The 19,333-nt window shown below is 40.1% G+C and overlaps 2 protein-coding genes across 4 annotated transcripts in view; both read right to left on the minus strand.

Moving 5' to 3' along the window:
* Nucleotides 1-386: 386 nt before the first annotated feature.
* On the minus strand, nt 387-7,642 carry LOC115022554 (GRAM domain-containing protein 2A-like). 3 transcript variants are annotated; one of them, XM_029453583.1, is made up of 12 exons: nt 7,479-7,642; nt 6,567-6,713; nt 6,378-6,435; nt 5,915-5,987; nt 5,359-5,462; nt 4,904-4,993; nt 3,995-4,066; nt 3,842-3,904; nt 3,618-3,717; nt 2,723-2,825; nt 2,155-2,247; nt 387-1,297 (listed from the first exon to the last, which is right to left on the minus strand). In XM_029453583.1, the coding sequence occupies exons 1-12, from the start codon at nt 7,505-7,507 to the stop codon at nt 1,282-1,284; spliced, it is 948 nt and encodes a 315-aa protein (XP_029309443.1). In that variant the 5' UTR covers nt 7,508-7,642; the 3' UTR covers nt 387-1,281. The 3 variants fall into 3 exon arrangements, with proteins under 3 accessions (XP_029309443.1, XP_029309442.1, XP_029309441.1); XM_029453582.1 differs by having other exon boundaries at nt 2,723-2,822; nt 5,338-5,462; XM_029453581.1 differs by having other exon boundaries at nt 5,338-5,462.
* Nucleotides 7,643-10,656: 3,014 nt separating this feature from the next.
* LOC115022063 (receptor-type tyrosine-protein phosphatase S-like) overlaps nt 10,657-19,333 on the minus strand; it is a 68,188-nt gene continuing 59,511 nt past the window's right edge. The window contains 10 exon segments of the mRNA XM_029452886.1: nt 10,657-13,338; nt 13,848-13,983; nt 14,145-14,299; nt 15,097-15,222; nt 15,327-15,453; nt 16,393-16,571; nt 17,021-17,306; nt 17,533-17,687; nt 18,682-18,801; nt 18,985-19,160. Of these exon segments, the coding sequence (XP_029308746.1) occupies nt 13,270-13,338; nt 13,848-13,983; nt 14,145-14,299; nt 15,097-15,222; nt 15,327-15,453; nt 16,393-16,571; nt 17,021-17,306; nt 17,533-17,687; nt 18,682-18,801; nt 18,985-19,160 (1,529 nt within the window). The 3' untranslated portion in view covers nt 10,657-13,269.

Below are 19,333 nucleotides of genomic sequence, written 5' to 3' on the forward strand. Positions count from 1 at the left end.
CTGAATCTTGACCTTTTTATGGACAACAAAATAATAAAAAAGATCACTTATGTACAAAAATACGACACTGACTGTATTGTTTTAAACAACCTTTGTATTGTGTACAGTGCATAAGTTAATAAGTATGAAGATGTTGCAAAAACTGCAATACTTATATGTACGTAATGACACCAGTGACGTTGGGTTTTATGGCAATATATTCAATCGTACAAAGTCTCTTCCCAGATTGGCTGGAATGGATACAATAATACAGATCCTGGATAAATCCTAGCATTTGACAACTTTGTTTTCCATGACCTGTATTTGTGAGATTCACACAATATATAGGAGCCCACGTAATATCACTCATGTAGGACAACAGGTTTTTTGAAACCACACATTAAACATAATTCACGTAATGGTTGGTCATAAAAATAAAAATCAGTTGTGTCAAATGTATCACGTCACACATATCTATAAATTAATACACACATTAACAGGATTTATTTGACAAAAGGGTAGTAACAAGTTGTATAACAAATGTATTAGATGCAAGTTTAAATCCTGCCTTGGTGCTTCATGTAGCAGTGAAGTGACTGCCCTCTGCTGGCTGATTATTGTTATTAACAGTCTCGCTCTTAAAACATGTCACTAGATTCCAGCAGTTCTCTTACACAATGTGAACCCTCATTTCAAAACATACACATCCTTTCAGACCCAAGCAACAATCAAGTGTTTGCTTCAGTGTGTGTGTGTGTGTGTGTGTGTGTGTGTGTGTGTGTTCTCACTGTTACAGGTTGTGTTGATCCAAAAAAAAGACGGCCAAGATTTCAGCAACCCCAGCCCGCTGAGCTCAGCTGTTCACCGGCCAGGAAATAAACATGGCTCCTGCAGGCTGCCGCCATATGGCTCAGTGCAGGAGATCCTCACTTCAATATTTGACCCGTCAGCAGAGAATGTGTATGCTCCTATAACAGAACCTGGTGCTTCTCTGCCAACGCAGTCAGTCATCCGTGTAGTGCACCACGTGTGGCCTGGTTCAGACATCCCAAAAGCATCTTATTGCAGACCTGGAGCTAACACAAGAGATCAATCTGTATTGTGAGCGAACTTGTTTGTGTAGAATATTTGTAACTTTCACTGAAAGATGTACCGTGTGTCAAATGGACACACAGCACTTTACTGCTAAGATGCTTTTGGGAGCCTGTCTAGACAGGGATCAATGTACAGCAGGACCTTGTTAGAGTGGTGCACTGCACAAGTTCCCGGAAGGGTTTGTTTGTCACAGCCCTCTGCCCCTGGCTACGTTTGTTGGTAACTGCAAGAGAAGAGGACAGTGGGGGAGGATCCATTAATTAAGTAAAAGTAGCACCATAATGTGAAAATACATCAACATGTTACTAAAGTAAAAATAACAGTTTTATCAGCAACATGTACTCATTATGCAGAATGGCTTTAAGTATAGATGCAGAATTTTAGTGTAGCTTGAATTTGAACTTGAACTTTAAATACTGGATGGTAGTATAATCTCTGGGAAACATATTGTATTTGTTAATCACATACAGTGGTGGAAGAAGTATTCAGATCCTTTACTTAAGTAAAAGTACTAATACCACACAGTGGAAATATTCCACTACTAGTAAAAGTCCTGCATTCAAAATCTAAAAGTACAGCATCAAAATATATTTAACCAAAAGTAAAAGTATAAAGTATACTTTGGAAATACTTATGTAAAGTACCTCAAAACTGTACTTAAGTTACATTTCACCACTATATGTAACCACTACATATGTATGTGAAATCTGAATCTGTAAAGTAACTACAGCTCTTTAAAATGTAGTGGAATAAAAAGTTACTTTCCTGTGAAATGTAGTGGCAGTAGCAGGAAATGGAAATACCTTAATCTTTAAGAGACTTAGATGGAGTTACCGGTAGCGGTAACTGGAGCAAAGCTTCATCTCAATTTAAGCGCATACTTCCTGGTGGGTGTGGGTCTGATGCCATCGCTTATCTTTTGTCCTCGCTGCGGTGGTGAACCAGCACAACAACTCATTATGTCCAATCTAATCTGACAGTAATAGTTTTAATAGTTCACAAAACCGGTTTGAGCAGTCTACCTTTTTTCCCCACCAGAACAGGTTATTTAACTCTATATATAGCTGCGTTCTTACTCACTCGCTGTATTGAAAAGACAACTCCGTCAGCTGCTCCTCCAGTGCTATGATCCTCAGCCCGATGAACCCAGACGCCAACAGGAGCAGCATCATCCTACAAACACACAATAATGCTTTGGATCTTACAGTCACCCACTATAATGCACATTTACTTTCATTTCAATTTGTTTTTTTATTAGTAAAGTCCCAGCTCAAGAAATAAAAGTTCCTCGTTACTCAGGGTTCATCTTCCAAACTTTTTTCCATTAACAGGTTTTACACAGCAATATTAGTCACATGTACTTCCACAGCAGCAGAGCGAAGGAGCGGTGAAGGAATTATTGAGTCTCTCTGCTTTAGTAAAAGTTACAAATGCAAAACATAAAAATACTCCATCACAAGTAAAAGTCCTGCATTCATAGTGTTACTCTTAGCAAAAGTACAGAAATATTATCAGCTAAATATACTAAGTAGTAAAAGTACTCAGAGAAATTGCCCCATGATAGTGTTATAATATAATCAAGTCCAAACGGTACTTAACTGCAGTACTTGAGTAAATGTACTTAGCTGTTTGTAATAATAATACTCACAGCATCACAAAAACGTAAAAGACAAGGCTGAGATTTCTGATTTCTTGGAGTAGGAAGAGCGGTGCGACCCTCTCAGCGATCCTCCAAATCCACCGTCCAGCTGCTTGAGAGAAAACTGTGTATTGAAAACACTTTGCTCTCTGGGTAATGCTTGATAAACTGACGTAGAAATCTCGTATAAGCACATGTAAAAACAAAAATGTGTCTAAGAATATTTTTGTTATGAACAAAGCAAAGTTTGTATTAGATTACAAGGCAACGAGAACTATGTCTTGCTCACTAATTTTGCTCTACTTTAGCTACTGTGTGATTTAGTTGAGTGATAGACGTAATAAGTTATGTACAGGACAAGAAGCAGAGTATTACCAGAACATTTCTTCTAAAATTGTTGTTTGATTTTGGTGTAGAGGACGAGGAGTTTCATTTTAAGCATCAGCATGCACTTTAAAGCAGATGTGTACTTCAGTGGTTGGTGTCAAACTGTGAAATTTAAAGGATTGTACGGATATTTTTCAGTTCAAGAAAATGTATAAAGTAAGAGTGTTCAATTCGACTTTATGAAGTGGCAGGTAATTGGTTTCCTTAGTTGATGGTGAATTATTGTGTTTGGCTCTTGATTCTTCTTTTTCTCATGTTACTGTAAGTATTGGTTGTTGAGTAACTGCAAATGACAGACCATCTAGTTCTGTTGTCATTTATGTTTTGAGTAAGGGCTATTAGACATACAAACATTTTTAGAATTCAGTTTTTTCCTGTAGTATTGCATTTATTGGAACAAATAAATAATGAAATTGACTTGAGTATTATTACAACACACACACACACACACACACACACACACACACACACACACACACACACACACACACACACACACACACAATCTTTTTCTCACCTTCACTGGACATCTGAGGAAAGCGGTTGTCGAGACAAATGCTGTTCTGTCTGCTCAGATCATGATCTATGCTGTCCTCCAAACTGGAATAACTGGAGGCCTGCAGACAAGGACAGAGACGCTGAAGGTTAAAGGCTCTGTCTTCGTGAATCATATTATCAAATTTGCTCAACTGTAAACCTGAAATTTCAGTTTTGGATGAGCTGGATGAGCAGAAAACATACCACGTCAGGATCAGCTTCATTCTCTGCAGAAGAGAGATAAGGGCCGCTGTTGACGCTCTTTCCCTGTTTCACACAAACATGAGTTAAAACTGAAAATTGCTTCTTTTCTGTCCTTAAATGATGTCTTTATGTGCAGATCAGCTGAGTACCTACCTGTGCCTGTGAACAGAGAGTGTGGAGGAGTTTATAACACAACTGACGGTTCCTCAAAGACACAAATGTGTACTAAAAATAGAAAAAAGAGGCAGGAGAAAGGGTTAATCATGGAGCAAAACAAACAATGTGTATGCTAAATGTTCATGGGAGTTAATATGAAGTCCTGGCTTGACAAGAAATAAATGTCTGTTAAGTCAAAAATGAGATTACAACTGTGATGAACCGAACTGGGTGTCTGTGGCGACAATTCCCAGGAAAACAACACTGTTTGGATCTCTGGGAAGTGAAATCCAAAAACACACCTGCAACAAAACGGACATTGTAACTTTAAACACTAAAACCACTGGATAAATTAGAGTCAAGCTGAATTCATTATTATTATTATTATTATTATTATTATTATTATTATTATTATTATTATTATTAGTTTATAAACTTGATAAATAAGACTACTGCTATTATTACATTTAACGTTTAATGTAATTTAATTGGGACATAGCATTGGCTAATGCTACAAAGAGCATTTACTGTATAGTCTTAGCTAGTTTGCCCTGCCCGTCCCTAGAGGAGCCATTGTGCAAATACACAAAATACAGACTTGATCTACTTTGAGTTGGGAGGTTAAGGAGTTCAAAAACAGAGAAATATGTCTGTTTACAGGAGGTTTTATAATTACAATTCTCTCACAGATGTGTTACCCCGAGAATGCAAGAGGTTTTACCAGGTCACTGAGCACCTTTGGAGCCTGACAATGAGAGCATTCAAATGTAATAAAAAAGGCAAATTCAGTTTCCATTGGCTTCCCATCCAACATTTTTACTGCACAATTATTGCGTATATCTGTAATGCAAAGATGCAGTCAAGTGCATGTGTATTTCTAGGCCCATAGAAAGTGTGAATGCTGACCTTTTCTCCATCAGCAGTTTGAATAGACAACATGGATAAACCTGAGTTATGTTTCTTCACCCCCCCGATGCTGGATGCAGGAATCACCACCTGCAATATGTGGACACAATACTTTGATTTGTGTTGCCTTCACAGCCTTAAAGAGGACATTACAGTAATATTTAACTTGTTCTTAATGTGACCTGAAACACGGATGACCAACGTTAAGAACTAGCTTGTAATTAATTTGTGAATTTACTTTGTGAAGTCCTTGATATTACGAGTAAAAAGCCTAAATACTGGAGATGAAAGTGAATTCCCAGGATAGCTAATGTAAATGTTGACTGCTCCTTTAACAACTTCTGGGACATGAGAGGTACAAGTCTGCTCTGCCAAAATGAAATGTTACTACAACATTAAACACTAGAACATATAGAGATAGCATCAGGCTTCACCTTAATGTGTCCGAGCGTTACCTTGGTGTCTTTGAGCAGCACTGACGAGTAGAAACACACATAGTTCTCAGAAACAAAGAGTTTTCCATGATACAGCACCTCCTTCTGCAGGGCACAGGGGAACGCTACCCCCCCCCACACACACACACACACACACACACACACACACACACACACACACACACACACACACACACACACACACACACACACACACACACACACACACACACACACACACACACACACACAACACACACACACACACACACACACACACACACACACACACACACACACACACACACACACACACACACACACACACACACACACACGGTTGTGAGGCAGGTGTTTCTCTAATTTAAGAAACCCAGCAGTGTCACCTTGACAACAGAGACATGTCTGCAGCATCGTGTGCTAAAGTGCTTCACTTCCTCATTCACTGCGCACCACTTGGCAGACAAAGTATTGGGCAGCACTTAATCAGACATCAGGGACAAAGTGAAAAAAGGTCACGGCGTGATGTCATTTCCATAATCAATATCAAGGAATAAGTAACAGACTCTGAACTCACTGCGTGTCAGGGTCTCCCTCTCAGGAATCTCTTGGAACAGTTTGTGGAAGGTTTTGTTGTGCTTCATGAAGCTCTGTTGGGAAGAAATAATGTGTTGAGTGATGTATATGGGATTTATAAACACAAACAATAAGAAGCAGGTTTGGTGTTGGACTTTAAACCAGAAGAAACAGATTATCTGTTGGCTACTTGCAGAAACAAGTTCAAACTGACATATCATCACCTCTGATTAGTTAGTAAACAATTGTACATTTACACATCCAGTAACATCATCATTAACTTAGAATTATGTTCCTGTCCAAGATAATTCTCTGGAGGTTCATCACAATGAGAGACCTTCACACCATTTGATTCATTATAAAAAATATAGATCATAGGCGCTTTAATCCTCCTTGTGCTGCACATATAAAACATGTGTGTTGCAGGGAACAGGAAGTAGCAGGATGATGTGGAGCATACTTACATTCTTGTTGTTGAGCCCATCTGATCGATTGAAGTTCTCCTCTGCTACGGTATGCTCCCTGATGACACAAACAGGGAAAAAGCACCACACCAACAGAAATGAGATAACATACAAGGACTTTGTCTAGGTACAAGCTTAAAATGTTAGTTTTGATCTTAATTCTAGTGTAGTGTTGAAGGCAGAGTGAACCTGAGGGACATGTTGGAGTTGATGCTGTGGTTTAGCTCCTGGGTGTCTTGTTGGGCATCATATAGAGTCTGGCACTGGTTGGATTTCTTACTGCTAAACCTGCTGCTGCCTCTTCTTCCGCCAAAGACACCGAATCCATCCAGACAACTGTCCCGAGAGAGCAGGAGATAATGCAACTTTTATTGTCTTCACACAGGTGGGACAGACATAGAACATAAAGTAAAGACAAAAAACAAAAAGAGAAATGGATTTCTCGGCGGTGGGAACATCATTTAATGTTTGGGATTTACAGACTTCACAGAGAGGATGAAAACAACGGCTGTGAGCTGACGGTAAACATTTTATTATCTTCACTTTCACGGTTTACACCAGGTGAAGTCTGATTTCTTTTCACAGAGATTAATGCAGTTTATTTTCACATACACAAATAATTTCATCCATAACACGGCCGGCTGAGGAGTATGTAGGTAAAAGAAGTGAATATACTGTTCTTGTTTGTTTGTGAATCCAATCTAATATCTCAGTCTGAGTAGTACTTTTATGTGAATGCAAAAGTTAAACTAGCCTCAAACTTTTTTTTTTAATACCAGCTGTATACTGCCTCGGTTTGTCTCATTGTCAGCTATTTAGATGTGCGGTTAGTCTGCAGTCTCTGGGCAACAGCCGGGATCTCGTGTCACATACAGTGGACACAGAACAAGCAAAGGGAGCACAGCCGGTGCTTAGCGTGACATGTGTACACAGTTGCTCAGCTGCAATGTATATATATATAAAACAATACATGAAAACATATATTAAAAAATAAAAGAACGTATAACAACATATCATGGAGCATGTGAAAGGGACAGAGAAGGAACATAGTATAGTAAAAGAAAGAAATAGAAGAATAGAAGGTAAAATATCTATACTCACACAGAGTTGTCCAGTGAGAATTTTCTCATGGTTGAAAATACTTCCAACTTATACACACACTCACAAACCTTCACACACACAGTGACAGGCTATAATTATCACATTTAGCTCTCTCACGCTTATAAACTCATTGTAGTGTGATCCTTTGGATTTGTTTCCTGAAAGTAAGACACAACAGGTGATGACAGCCTGCTGAATGATTGGCTTATTATTGTTAAGTCAACCAATCAGCTGCGAGGGGTGGGGATTTTCACTCAAACTAAACCAATCAGTGAAGGCAGGTGGAAAGGCTTCACATCTTCTGTTCCTCATGGCAACAGTCACTATGGGTGTGACTGGGAACTTTTCACATGCAGACTCACACACCTGTAAGGACACGCACAACAGGTATGCAGAGCAGGTGTCAAAGTGTCACACAGATGTCTCCTGACTTGTAACCTGCTCAGCCTGCACAGACAGAGGTCAAAGACTAACTGAAGGTCTACAGCAAAGATACATAACATGGCATTACATAACAAAAAAAGATAGCTTACACAAATGCTCATTTTAACTGTAAAAATATAAAGCTCCATAAATCTGCAAACTTTACATTCAAAATGTAGTAATTACACATTTTAAAAATAAATGAATGTTTTTGCGCCGGCACAGTGATGTGCTTAATGAGCTATTTGTGGCTTTCTTTGTTTTTACATGTGTGGCTTGTATATGTACAGAAGTGCATTGTAAAAGATAATCATGCTGCCTGCCAAACAGAGATATATTAACAGAAATGCAACAAATATTTGAACAATTCTATTCCAATATGGTGAACAATGATGTCTGGATCAGGTCTCTGCCACCGTGACCTCCACACCTTATAGAGGATTGTGTGAGCTGTGGGATTTGGGTGAAATGGAAAGAGAGTCCCATTTTCTGTTGGACTATGATGAGCATTTTCCATGAAATGGGTCGACAAAAATAGTTTTAAATTGTCAAGAAATGGAAAAGTTAGTTTTGAGATAAAAGCCTGAAAAAGAAACCAAGATAAAGTATTACATTAGAATATGATTTCTCCCGTACTATTTATTTATAACCTTTATTTTACCAGGATATGTCTTTTCAAGAGAGTCCTGGCCTACTGCATAGTAAATATAGAATGTATGCATGTTCTTGTAGATTTAAATGTAAATGTTGTTATTATAACTATATAACTATTTTTTGCGTACTTTATTTAATAAATGATGGCGTCATAGTCACAATAATAAAAACGATTCATTTATTAGTTCACTCACATATATACAAACTTTTTTAAAGCTTTTATTTTTTATCCTTTATATTTCGTTGTTTTCTAAATATATTTATACAAAAAAAAGATATTATTTACTAAGACACCACCCATTTAAGAGATGTTGACATGTAATAGCAGGAACATCACAGGTGTAAATAATACAATCAAGAGAGGCTGTATGAATATGTTTAGTAGTACTTTACTATACAGTATTAAAGCACCAACATGTCGACCAAAGGTTATCTTCACTTTGAAGTAGATGATGTACTCTTGATCCGGTTGGGCAATTTTCATCGTCCAGCTGCCGGCACTGAGCAGCTGGACTGATAGCGCTCTTCATTCTCCCACCCTCACCTCTCCTTCACCTTTGCCTCTGTATGCAGCTCAAAGCGCTGTGCTGACCTTTGTCCATGTACTCTGCTTTGAAATGAAAGTACTGTTGCCAATTGGTGATGAGTTTAGCGTTTTCAAAGGGTGGTACTGGCCACAATAATGATAGTTTTAGTTCAAACATTACATTGTCACAGACGTATGAGCCACGGGAAGATATGCACCGCCTTTTCAGGTTCTACTGGTGTAATTTAGAAACGTATTCATTTGAAAGTATTCTGAAAGATTGTACAGCTTCATGTAATATCCCTGCAGAAGGATTGTCAGTTCTCCGGTGTTGATTTTTGTATTGAATTGCATGGATGCATTTAACTTCACATAAGGCACGTACTGTGTTGCACAACCCACAGTGATGCCAGCATTTCAGATAAACATTGTCTGCTGTGCTCAGTTTGCTTTGAACATTAGCAGTTCAGAGTCACCTTGACTTGTCTTGTCTTGTCTTTGGGAAAACTAAACAGTAAAGCTGCATAAAAACTAACGTTTCCTTACAGGTGTAGAGTTACCAGGTCTTTCTCAACACATATTTAGAAGGAAACTAAAGGTTAGAGTCATGAAAGCATTCAAATAACCATCAATTAATTGTCTTGTGATTGACATAACAACAGCAAACTTTCTTTTCATTTCCTCTTTTCACTTGGAAAACAAATTAGCAGTTGGCTTTCTGAGGTTTTGAGGAAGTAGCAGGTCAAATGGTTTGCCAATCACACTCCATATATCAGACAGATATTCAGAAACAATGGTGATGCTGCTGTATGGGAACTTTTCACAGACAAAGGACAGTTTGCACGAGGTACTGAAAAGTGGAAAATATGTAGAGCTGTAGCTGTTCTGAGATTAGATCTAACCAGTGTGAGTTTCATGATTAGTGAATTACAGCTGATGACATCTCCTCATGCACGTGTATGTGTCCGGCTGTAATAACAACACACTATGATACGAGGACATTCCTCTTCATTGTAAGCATTACACTAGTTGTCTAAGAATGTTACAAATTCAAAGAATGGGAAGAGAAAAATAAAATAGGAGATGTTTGGAAATACCTTCTATTGTTCATTGAAGATAGGAAAGTACCGTCAGTCTTTCCTGGTTCCTGTTTGTGTAAACTTGCTAAATTTGATTTAAAAGTTCTTATGTGGGTCAAAGCTCCAAAAACTAAAACCTAAAACTAATGAGTGGAACTTTTTGGAAAATATGCTCATTTAATCTCTTGCCATAAATTAGATGAGAGGGTGGATACCTCTGTCTAACCTGTATCTATGGTCTGTATACGTAATAAGATGGAGTTACTGCAGAACTGGATGCAAACTAATTCTGTGTCTCCAAACCAACAGAACACTTTTTTTTGTACGCTCTGGTTGCATGAAAATAACCCACATTTCAAAACACTTTTTATGTTACAAATGTATTTAGTAAAAGCTGACAGGAGTGCATTTCAGTTCAGAGTCACTTTGGTCCCATCTAGTGGGCGAGACGTGCAAAACAACAATAAGTCAGAAAGAAACACAAGAATCAAGCAGCTCATATGTGCTGTATATCCAATCATCCTGCTTTTAATACAAAGTCAAGATACAATATCTACATCCATGGTTTGAAAGGAAAGAACAGGTACATAAGTGAGGGAGGGTGGGGGGGGGGGCGTCATCAGAGCTGGCCCTCAACACATGTCATACAATGTTTCATGTGTGTGAATTTACATTTCTCTTGACACAATAATCATTAGAAATTGAAGGAATAACATATTTTATATATGTCACACACTGTCAAGACTTCTGGACCCCACATTTAATTTCATATCAGAATCCTTTCAGATATAAACATTAACTTTTGAGGGTGCGTGTAGCTTCTTAACCCATTCTCTGTCAAAAATACACTTGCTACCATGTGCTTTCCAGCAAACTAAATACCAACAGCTTGTTCGAGGTTTTCGCCAACAAATCTGCTCTATAAATCTAATTTCTCTGATGCCCTTAAACCTATCACGGTGGGGCGGACCATACCTCTGTTGCTGTAATCGATCACACCACTGCTGTTGCTGTGGAGGTCGAGTGTGGGAGGGCATCAAAAGGGCATCACTGTAAACTTAAAACTAGGTCGCCTCTAATGTACATCTCTAGCTAACTAGTTGGACATCAGTAATCAGTATCAAATAGCACCCTACACAGAGGGCATACTTTATCATAATAAAGCAAATAAAAAAGCACCAAAACTGACCATTAAAAATAAAAAAACAAACATGACAATATCATACTTTAACATCGGCTCGCCAAAGAAACAGGTAAACAACATCTTATTGGTTATAGTTGGTAGATAATCCCAAATAAATAGATTCAAAACAAACATAAAAAGTAACAAAATAGAATAATAAATATCTTAAAAAATCATATGAAATAAATATGACAAAGTGAACAATAACAATAAGGCTTTTTTTTGCGACAATAAGAACTACATCACATCCAATCCCACGTTATATCTTGTGCTCAGACGCATGTAACTGTACTGTATAGGACTCCAATGATAGACTGTATGTACAAAATCTGTGAAACCGAAATGTCTGATTCACCGGAACATCTCTGTGCTCTTCAATCACCACGTGGCACAAATTATGATTATATGTCAAATCAAGAAAAGATATATATCGATATCACGGACTTGTGCAGTTCTACTGGAGCAGACGGAGAGGGAAAACATCATTTGGTTAAGTTGGGATGTTCTGTACAGTGTGGTTTAGGAACAGAGAGAATTTAAATGGAGTTTATATGGAGGTGGGTGAGGGGAGAGGACTGTTGAAAGTGAGCAATTCACCACCGCGCTGAATGTTCTTTTGGATTTCTCTCATTATGTTTCACCGTCAGTAGCGTTAAATAGTAAAACACCAGACTGATTTAACTGCAAAGTCGTGCAATTCAAGTAGGTAAGCTTCAGAGGACTAAGATGATTAGGAAACAACTTTCATCCTCGATTTAAGATACTGTATGACAATAAAGGTTTAGCACACAATACATGAACATTAAGCAGCATGTTTAAACACAAGAAAGAAGTCAGCGTAAGGCAAAGACGTACAGTAAAAACACACAAAAATCATGTCAGCAGAAATGGGATGTGAGCCGCTTTAACGGGATTGAAGCTTTCATTAGCATCTCTTTCAATGAGCCGCTGCTGAGCTGACACAATGGGGCTGACTTCAAGAGGAGATGAGCTGGAGGATGAACAAGGACTACAGCAAATAGCAAGCAAGCTTTGTTTGACGAAGAATGCACTGGACTACAAATCTCAGCCCAAGTTGAGGATATGACGGGCTCTAATCAATGTTCTGAGGTCGGCTGTTACTCAGCGAGGACACAATTGGAGAGCGAGCGTGAACTGATCCTTGGCCAGCGTGTGTAAGAGCGGTCTCTAGTCTGACTTTTTGTTACGCTGGAGGAGGGAGCCATCTCTCCTTGTAGGGCCACAGTTCATGTTCACGATGCATTGGTTTCTCTTGGCACTGTACGTCGGGTAAATGAGCATCCACATGCTTCTCCAACAGTTCTCGGGGTGTTGAGTCTCTACCGTCATCTGCTTTAAACTATAACCTATAACCAGAGCTACCTGTGGCAGCAGTAGACACCTTTGAAATAGACTCACAGACACATAGAAATGTTCACCTTTGCACTTTGTAACCCCTTAGTACACCAAACCAATAGATACAAAGTTGAGGATAAAAAGCCCATATAGGGTGCAGCAAATATCCAGGCTCTTTGTGTTTTTTTCTTTTTCTCTTTTTTCTTTTTTTAATACACATATAGTATTGTAATTCCTGTTCAGAAGCCGTTTGTATTTCACTGGTTCATATTGGAGATAGCTGACCACAACACACATGTATTATACGTCCTTCACACTGGAACACTGAGGTAAGTATATGGATTACACATAGATAGTCTCCACACAGTGTGGGTGCTGTTAGACACAGATTTGTTGTTGTTGTTTTTGTTGTTGCTTTTTGTCCTTGTTGGTGTAGAATTCATCTTTGAGTGTTGCTCCCAGAAAAAGGTTCAATGTTCACGTTATTTCAGGCCGTCTTTCTCTTGTTTCACTCGTCGGTTTGTTTGTGGACCTCGAAGCAGAAAGATGGATGGGTGGTTGTCTCTTCACTTACGTTGCATAGTGGTCAAAGCTACCCAGGTACTCCAGAGCAGCCTGGTAGCAGAACTGGTACTCATCCTGTGTGACAAACAGAGGATACAGAGAGATATAAACAGGAACAGGCTCCAGTTTAAACTAGAATCACAACAATAGTATTGCAACAGAGGCTTTACTAAAATCCATCCAAAAAAATGAGCACATATAGTATTTTGAAATATAAGTACACACATCATACAGATGGCCAAATATATTAATCTATGTTTTTAAAGTGTTTTCGGTGGTACATCAGGGATGATGTGATTTATTGAAGACAGAAGGTATGTTTACTTCAGTAGCCTCCTCATTATACAAACAAAAGTCATCAGTGTGTAAGACAGGTTGAGCTTTTATAGACAAGCCTTTCTGAAGAGATCAAAACGGTTCAAATATCCTTGATAAGCAAAATATAAACAGTAAAAATGATATTACCGGATTGATACAATTATTGCTTTAAGCAGTACCAACAACTGCTATATCAATGCTTTACTTGCTCCTGTCTCTGCCCTGCTTAATGAATCACTAAGTCCCACATCCTGTTCAGTGTTTACCTCAGTCTGCACCATGGCTGGTCTCTGTGTGCGCAGCATTTTGACAGTCTGGAAGATGTCCACCGCCCCTTCGTAACGCATCCTCTCCAGGACAATACTCAGAGTGATGAAGACACCTGTCCGCCCCACGCCAGCACTACAGCCATAAAGGGAAACATTTGACCATAGTTTACAAAGTGTCAGAGCTCAACGTGCTACATTCTGACCCACCTACTGCAGTTATTATGCAGTTAGATGCACTTTTAATTAACAATGAATGGTTTTATCATGAGCTGCTAAGACGATCCCCACTATTACCTGCAGTGAACGCTGATTGGTCCATCCTGGCCAAACTGCTCCTTGGTTTTGTGCACTTGGCCAATGAAATCGATGAAGCCCTCCCCAGATTTGGGCACACCTTGCTCTGGCCAATCAGTGAACTGGAACTGACGCACGGTCCGTGATTGGCCATCCTGAAAGAGTGAGGAAATGATGAGTGAGGAACGATTGCGCTGAAAACCCTCGGGCTGAGTTGATATGAGAGTGTATCTGATGTCTTTTCAACCTGTATCAAGATGTTTATCCGTGAAAGGTATAGTTATTGTTTGTGTGTGGTGATTATTTCAAAAAGACTATTTAGAGAGCCTCTTCTTGGTGTATTGACTGAAGAGTGAAACTCTGCCAGGCAATATCCTTTTTTCCCCTTCTAATGATTCCTGTTATCTGACCCGAGATCAGTGGCTGTGGTTTACTTTGAGCTATAACGTCTGAACGTCTGCTATTGTTGGCCACTCAGTAGGCAATTACATCTTTTCTCTTCTGCTCAGTCTTTCTGACTCCCCTTTTAATGGAGATCAATAGAGCATCTGTCGATGTGGCGTCAGTGCAGGACAGGCTTAACCGGAGTTATCTATGATTGGCTGATATGTGCATGAGAGGACACACACACACACACACACACACACACACACACACACACACACACACACACACACACACACACACACACACACACTCTCAAGGTGATCTGGAGACAGCATGGCTGAATGAGTAATCTAGGGGACTACTTGCAGATAGAGCTAACCTGTTGTGTGTTACACGCATTCACATACAAAACGCACACTAACCAACACACACTACAGGTCGATAGGACATGCTTTGCATCGCTGCTTTCCAACAGCACTCATGTATTGGAAAAAGGGCAGAAGAGTCAAGGAGTGTAATGTTACACTGCTGTTTGAATGCAACATACAGGAGAACATAAACTCACCCTGGCATCCGTAACTTTGAACTCTCGGAGGATGTACTGAGGCATGTTGTACTCAGCCATGGGGTCCACCACAAAGTATTGGTATCTGGCTGAGCGCTCTGCAGGCCAGTACTGGTGACACTTCTCCTGAGAGAGCAGAACACAAAAGAAATGTGACATTGTGTATAGGGCTGAAATCTGCTGTTATTTCTTGTTATTTCTTTGTGTGTGTGCATCTAATTTACCCCTACCCGTCCCATTTCTCTCAGTTTAGTGAGCATGACCACTATAGTGGAGTTGTGTTCCCACAGCATCCTCCAGAAATCCTCCGTAGTTTCAGCCAGTGGCCCCTGAGTGGCAATGTAGCCTCTCTGCTGCCTACAAACACACAAATGCCACAAAAAAAGAATTAAGCTTCAGCTAGAACAGAACAAAGCGGCACACCTGGCTCTGCAGAGTCCACACAGCACAAAGATCTTAACTTAAGACAGGATGATTGCTGCTTTTCTACGATCAAAATGTAAAAGTTTTACAATCCAAAATTCCATTATGTCAGTACAATCAAAACACAATTGAGAGTAATATACATATGCCACCAGACAGGCCGGTTTTCACTCCCGAAGGCAAATGCACAGTCGTATAGAGCGATGAAAACATGGAATTGTTTACCACTGTTATTGACTCAATTAACACAGAAATCAATGTTTAAAAAGCAATTGTGATGCCTTGAAACACCATATTTGTAGGATGGTATGCATATGGGGATTTGTTTCTGCTGGGACCTATGTTGAGAAAGTCATCAGTGTACGTTGTTATTCATAAATATTCATTTTATGTTCTAATATACGTCTTATGTTTGCCGATTGAGTTGACTGTAGTGTTTAAATCTGCATCCCAGGAAGACTAGCTGTGCTTTAGGGCCCAGCCAACGGGGATCCTATAATAAACTAAACACACAGACACAGACACACAGACACACAGACACACACACTAAGAAGCCACCCCTCCCTTCATTCTCCTTGTTTCTCCCTCAGTCAAGCATCAGACTGAAAAGGGGGTCAAGCTTCAGGCAAGAAAAGGAACATTCAAAACATGTGTGTACAACCACTTTAAATGCTTGAATCATCAGAAGCACTGTGACCGAAGCGAGTGCCGTGCAGCGAGACAAATAGATAGGACATGTATACGGTAACTGCAGACAGGACGTGACAGGGAGGAGCACTGTGCTGAAAACACATCCAATCTATTCACTCATCAAGCCATCATAAGAGGACGAGGGAATCAGGTCACATTAATGTTTTCATGACAAAAACATACCTGTATCCATCTATGTAACTGGCGTTGATGTAGTCGGAGCCCTCCAGGCCTCTGATTGGCTGGAGACAGACGCGGGTGGTTTCATAGGGCATGATGTTGACCAGTCTGTTCTTGAATTTGTTGCAAGGCAGGTTGGCTGTCACAAACCGGGACGTGTGGGCTTTGGTGTTAGCCAGCCGCTGCATGGACAGAGACAATGTAAAATGTGTGAAGATGTTTTTGTTTTAATTTTAAAGTATAATATCTAGAAAACCAAAACAGAGTGCAGCATTATTCAGGATTTATATCCTAGTTAGTTAACACATTTGGGAAGTGACAAGGCAGGAAGGTAGAAAAAGTACAGTTTCTTTATATTTTTACTTTTCTATTGTCAGGTTTACATCTTTAAGGCTCTAAATATTATTCAAGTGAAATAATTTTAGAAGGTAAAATCAATCTCGTGCTCTCATAGACTCTTACAAAGTGTAACAAGGGATTCTAAGTAGACATGGCTTTGTTTTAAGGAGCCACAAAATGTTTGGAACCACTATCCTATTCTTCTTCTCAAACTAAATCTCTGTATTTAGAATGCCATTTTGTACGCGAGGCAGCATATATTAACCCCCCATGCCCCTCCCCTCTCCCCTACCTTGAACTCCAGCTCCATGCCGGTGATGTGCTCTCCAGGCTCCACCTTGGACAGCTTCTGCATGTAAGAGTAAAGACTCCTGGCGGCCACCTCAGTGTTCCCGCAGGCCACAGCCTCCAGCAGGGCCTCGTGGATAAAACTGTATTGGTCCTCCGTCTGCACCATGTAGTTCCTCTGTGAGCGCATCAGGGTCACGTGACCGTAGATGTCCACAGTGCGCTCGTGTCGAATGCGCTCCAGCATGGCATCGATGACAATAAAACAACCGGTTCGACCAACGCCAGCACTGATAGAGGGAGAGGAATAAGTGTTGACTAGTAGGGATGTTTTGATTTCATTTAAAGTAATAGTTCAACATTGTGGGAAATGGTCTTATCAGCCAACAGTTAGATGAGAAGGTTGATTACAGTCCCAGACGTAATAGTTGTATCGATCTTCTCATTTAACTGTCGGCGAGAAAAGCAAATGAGCGTGTTAATTAAACCCTTTAACATAAACTTTGTGTGCTGTACCTGCAGTGAGCGATGATAGGTCCGGCATCAGGAGGGTTGCAGGCTTTGACCCTGCGGAGGAAGTTGAGGAAGGGGGTGGGATACTCTGGCACACCGTGATCGGGCCAGGATGTAAACTGGAACTGACGCACCTCTCGTCGTTCACTGCTGCCACTCTGATACAAGCAAAATAAATTGGCTTTACGGTCACTGAAGTCCTAATTGTCTGTACATGGCGATGTGTCTGTGCATGTGTAAGCCATAAAACCTATGAAATAATTAAATGGAAATGACATATTTCCAATTTGCTTGAGTGCAGTCTCTCAGATATATCTCCTGTAATCATGATTCCATCCTACTGTAGTTATTGCCAGGCACACAAGCCACGACTGTGCTTGATATTTTTTATGCTTTTTATTCCTAACGTCTGTGCTTTTAACGATTGCCTGCCCGGGGACTACAGATAGAAATGAGCCTTTCTGGCTAATTCTGGCATATTTTCAGAAATGTTATTTATATGCACTGTCCCTATCTAACAAAGTAATACACTAAACTAAACGAAAGTGACTAACTTTCTTCATACAGAATGTCCAAGAAGCTTTTAATTAATGTAAAAATATTCATTCCTATACATACTGTATATATTAAAGGAATAACTTTAGATCACATAAAGACCCTGAATATTCTTTCATTGTGCATAATCTACACAGGAATAATACTAGCATTGCTGAATATTGCAAGTGCATTATTTTCTACTTTATGACGGATTTCCTAACTTGACATTTCACAACACATCAACAAACATTTGGAGAAGTGGTGCCACACTTGGAAGCTACAGTTGGCCTAGTTTCTGCAGTTGTAAGTAGGCCACAGAGACACACTAGTCTGGCGGTCCTAGATTAGCCCTGTGCTATAGCAAAGTGCTCTGCTTCCAACAGTGATCAAATCTCAGCGCCTGACACAGGGAGGCTGGCCTGGTTTGAACACTCCATGAAGCCCCTCCGTGTGTCCACATGCGATACTCGTTCAATGACAGTGGACATTTGTGATTACTCCTGGTTCCTAACTGTCAACTCAAGAGATCAAAGCTGTTTTCAATGACAGTCATTACTAGTGGAAAGGGAAGAGCGGTGAGTCAAAGGGTGGCGGGAAAAGAGGGAAATAGTTTACCTTGTGCAGGGAAAGGGTGCGGACACAGAAGGTGGCCAGCTCCATCGTGTCCAGCAGGGTGACCTGGATCATCCCGTATGTCTCTGTGCCACGACTCGGCCAGTACTGGTCACACTTTATCTACACGGATAAAGGAAAAGCATCATCACCATTACCACAACTATTACAGTTTTCAGACCGAACTAAAGCAACATTGGCCTTCAGTTTCATCCCATTTGTGAAGCAAACAGCTTCTCGAGCTATAAATTGCAGGTCATTTAAGACATATATTGGAGGTCAGCGTGTGAAGGATGGAATCTCTACCCGTGACTTCTCCTCAAGGCGCGTCATCATGACCACAGAGGCGGCCCTCTGCTCCCACACCTTCCTCCAAAAGTCCCCGAACGTCTCCGCCAGCGGCCCCTGGGTAGCGATGTAGGCATTTTGCTTCCTGTAGCCATCAATGTAGTTGGCGTTAATGTAGTCGCTCCCCTGGATACCTGTGCAAACGAGACACTTGTGAGGCTCCTGCTAAACTACAATCTGCATAAGCGACACAATAAATTAACCTGCATGTATGACATCAAACAGTCTAAAAAACGTGTTTGTATCTGGCAGCCGCGGCTTCCAACAGACGGCAGCTAGGTGACTAGCGGATGACAACAAACAAACG

Source organism: Cottoperca gobio, chromosome 17 (genome assembly GCF_900634415.1).
Source record: "Cottoperca gobio chromosome 17, fCotGob3.1, whole genome shotgun sequence".
NCBI lineage: Eukaryota > Metazoa > Chordata > Actinopteri > Perciformes > Bovichtidae > Cottoperca > Cottoperca gobio.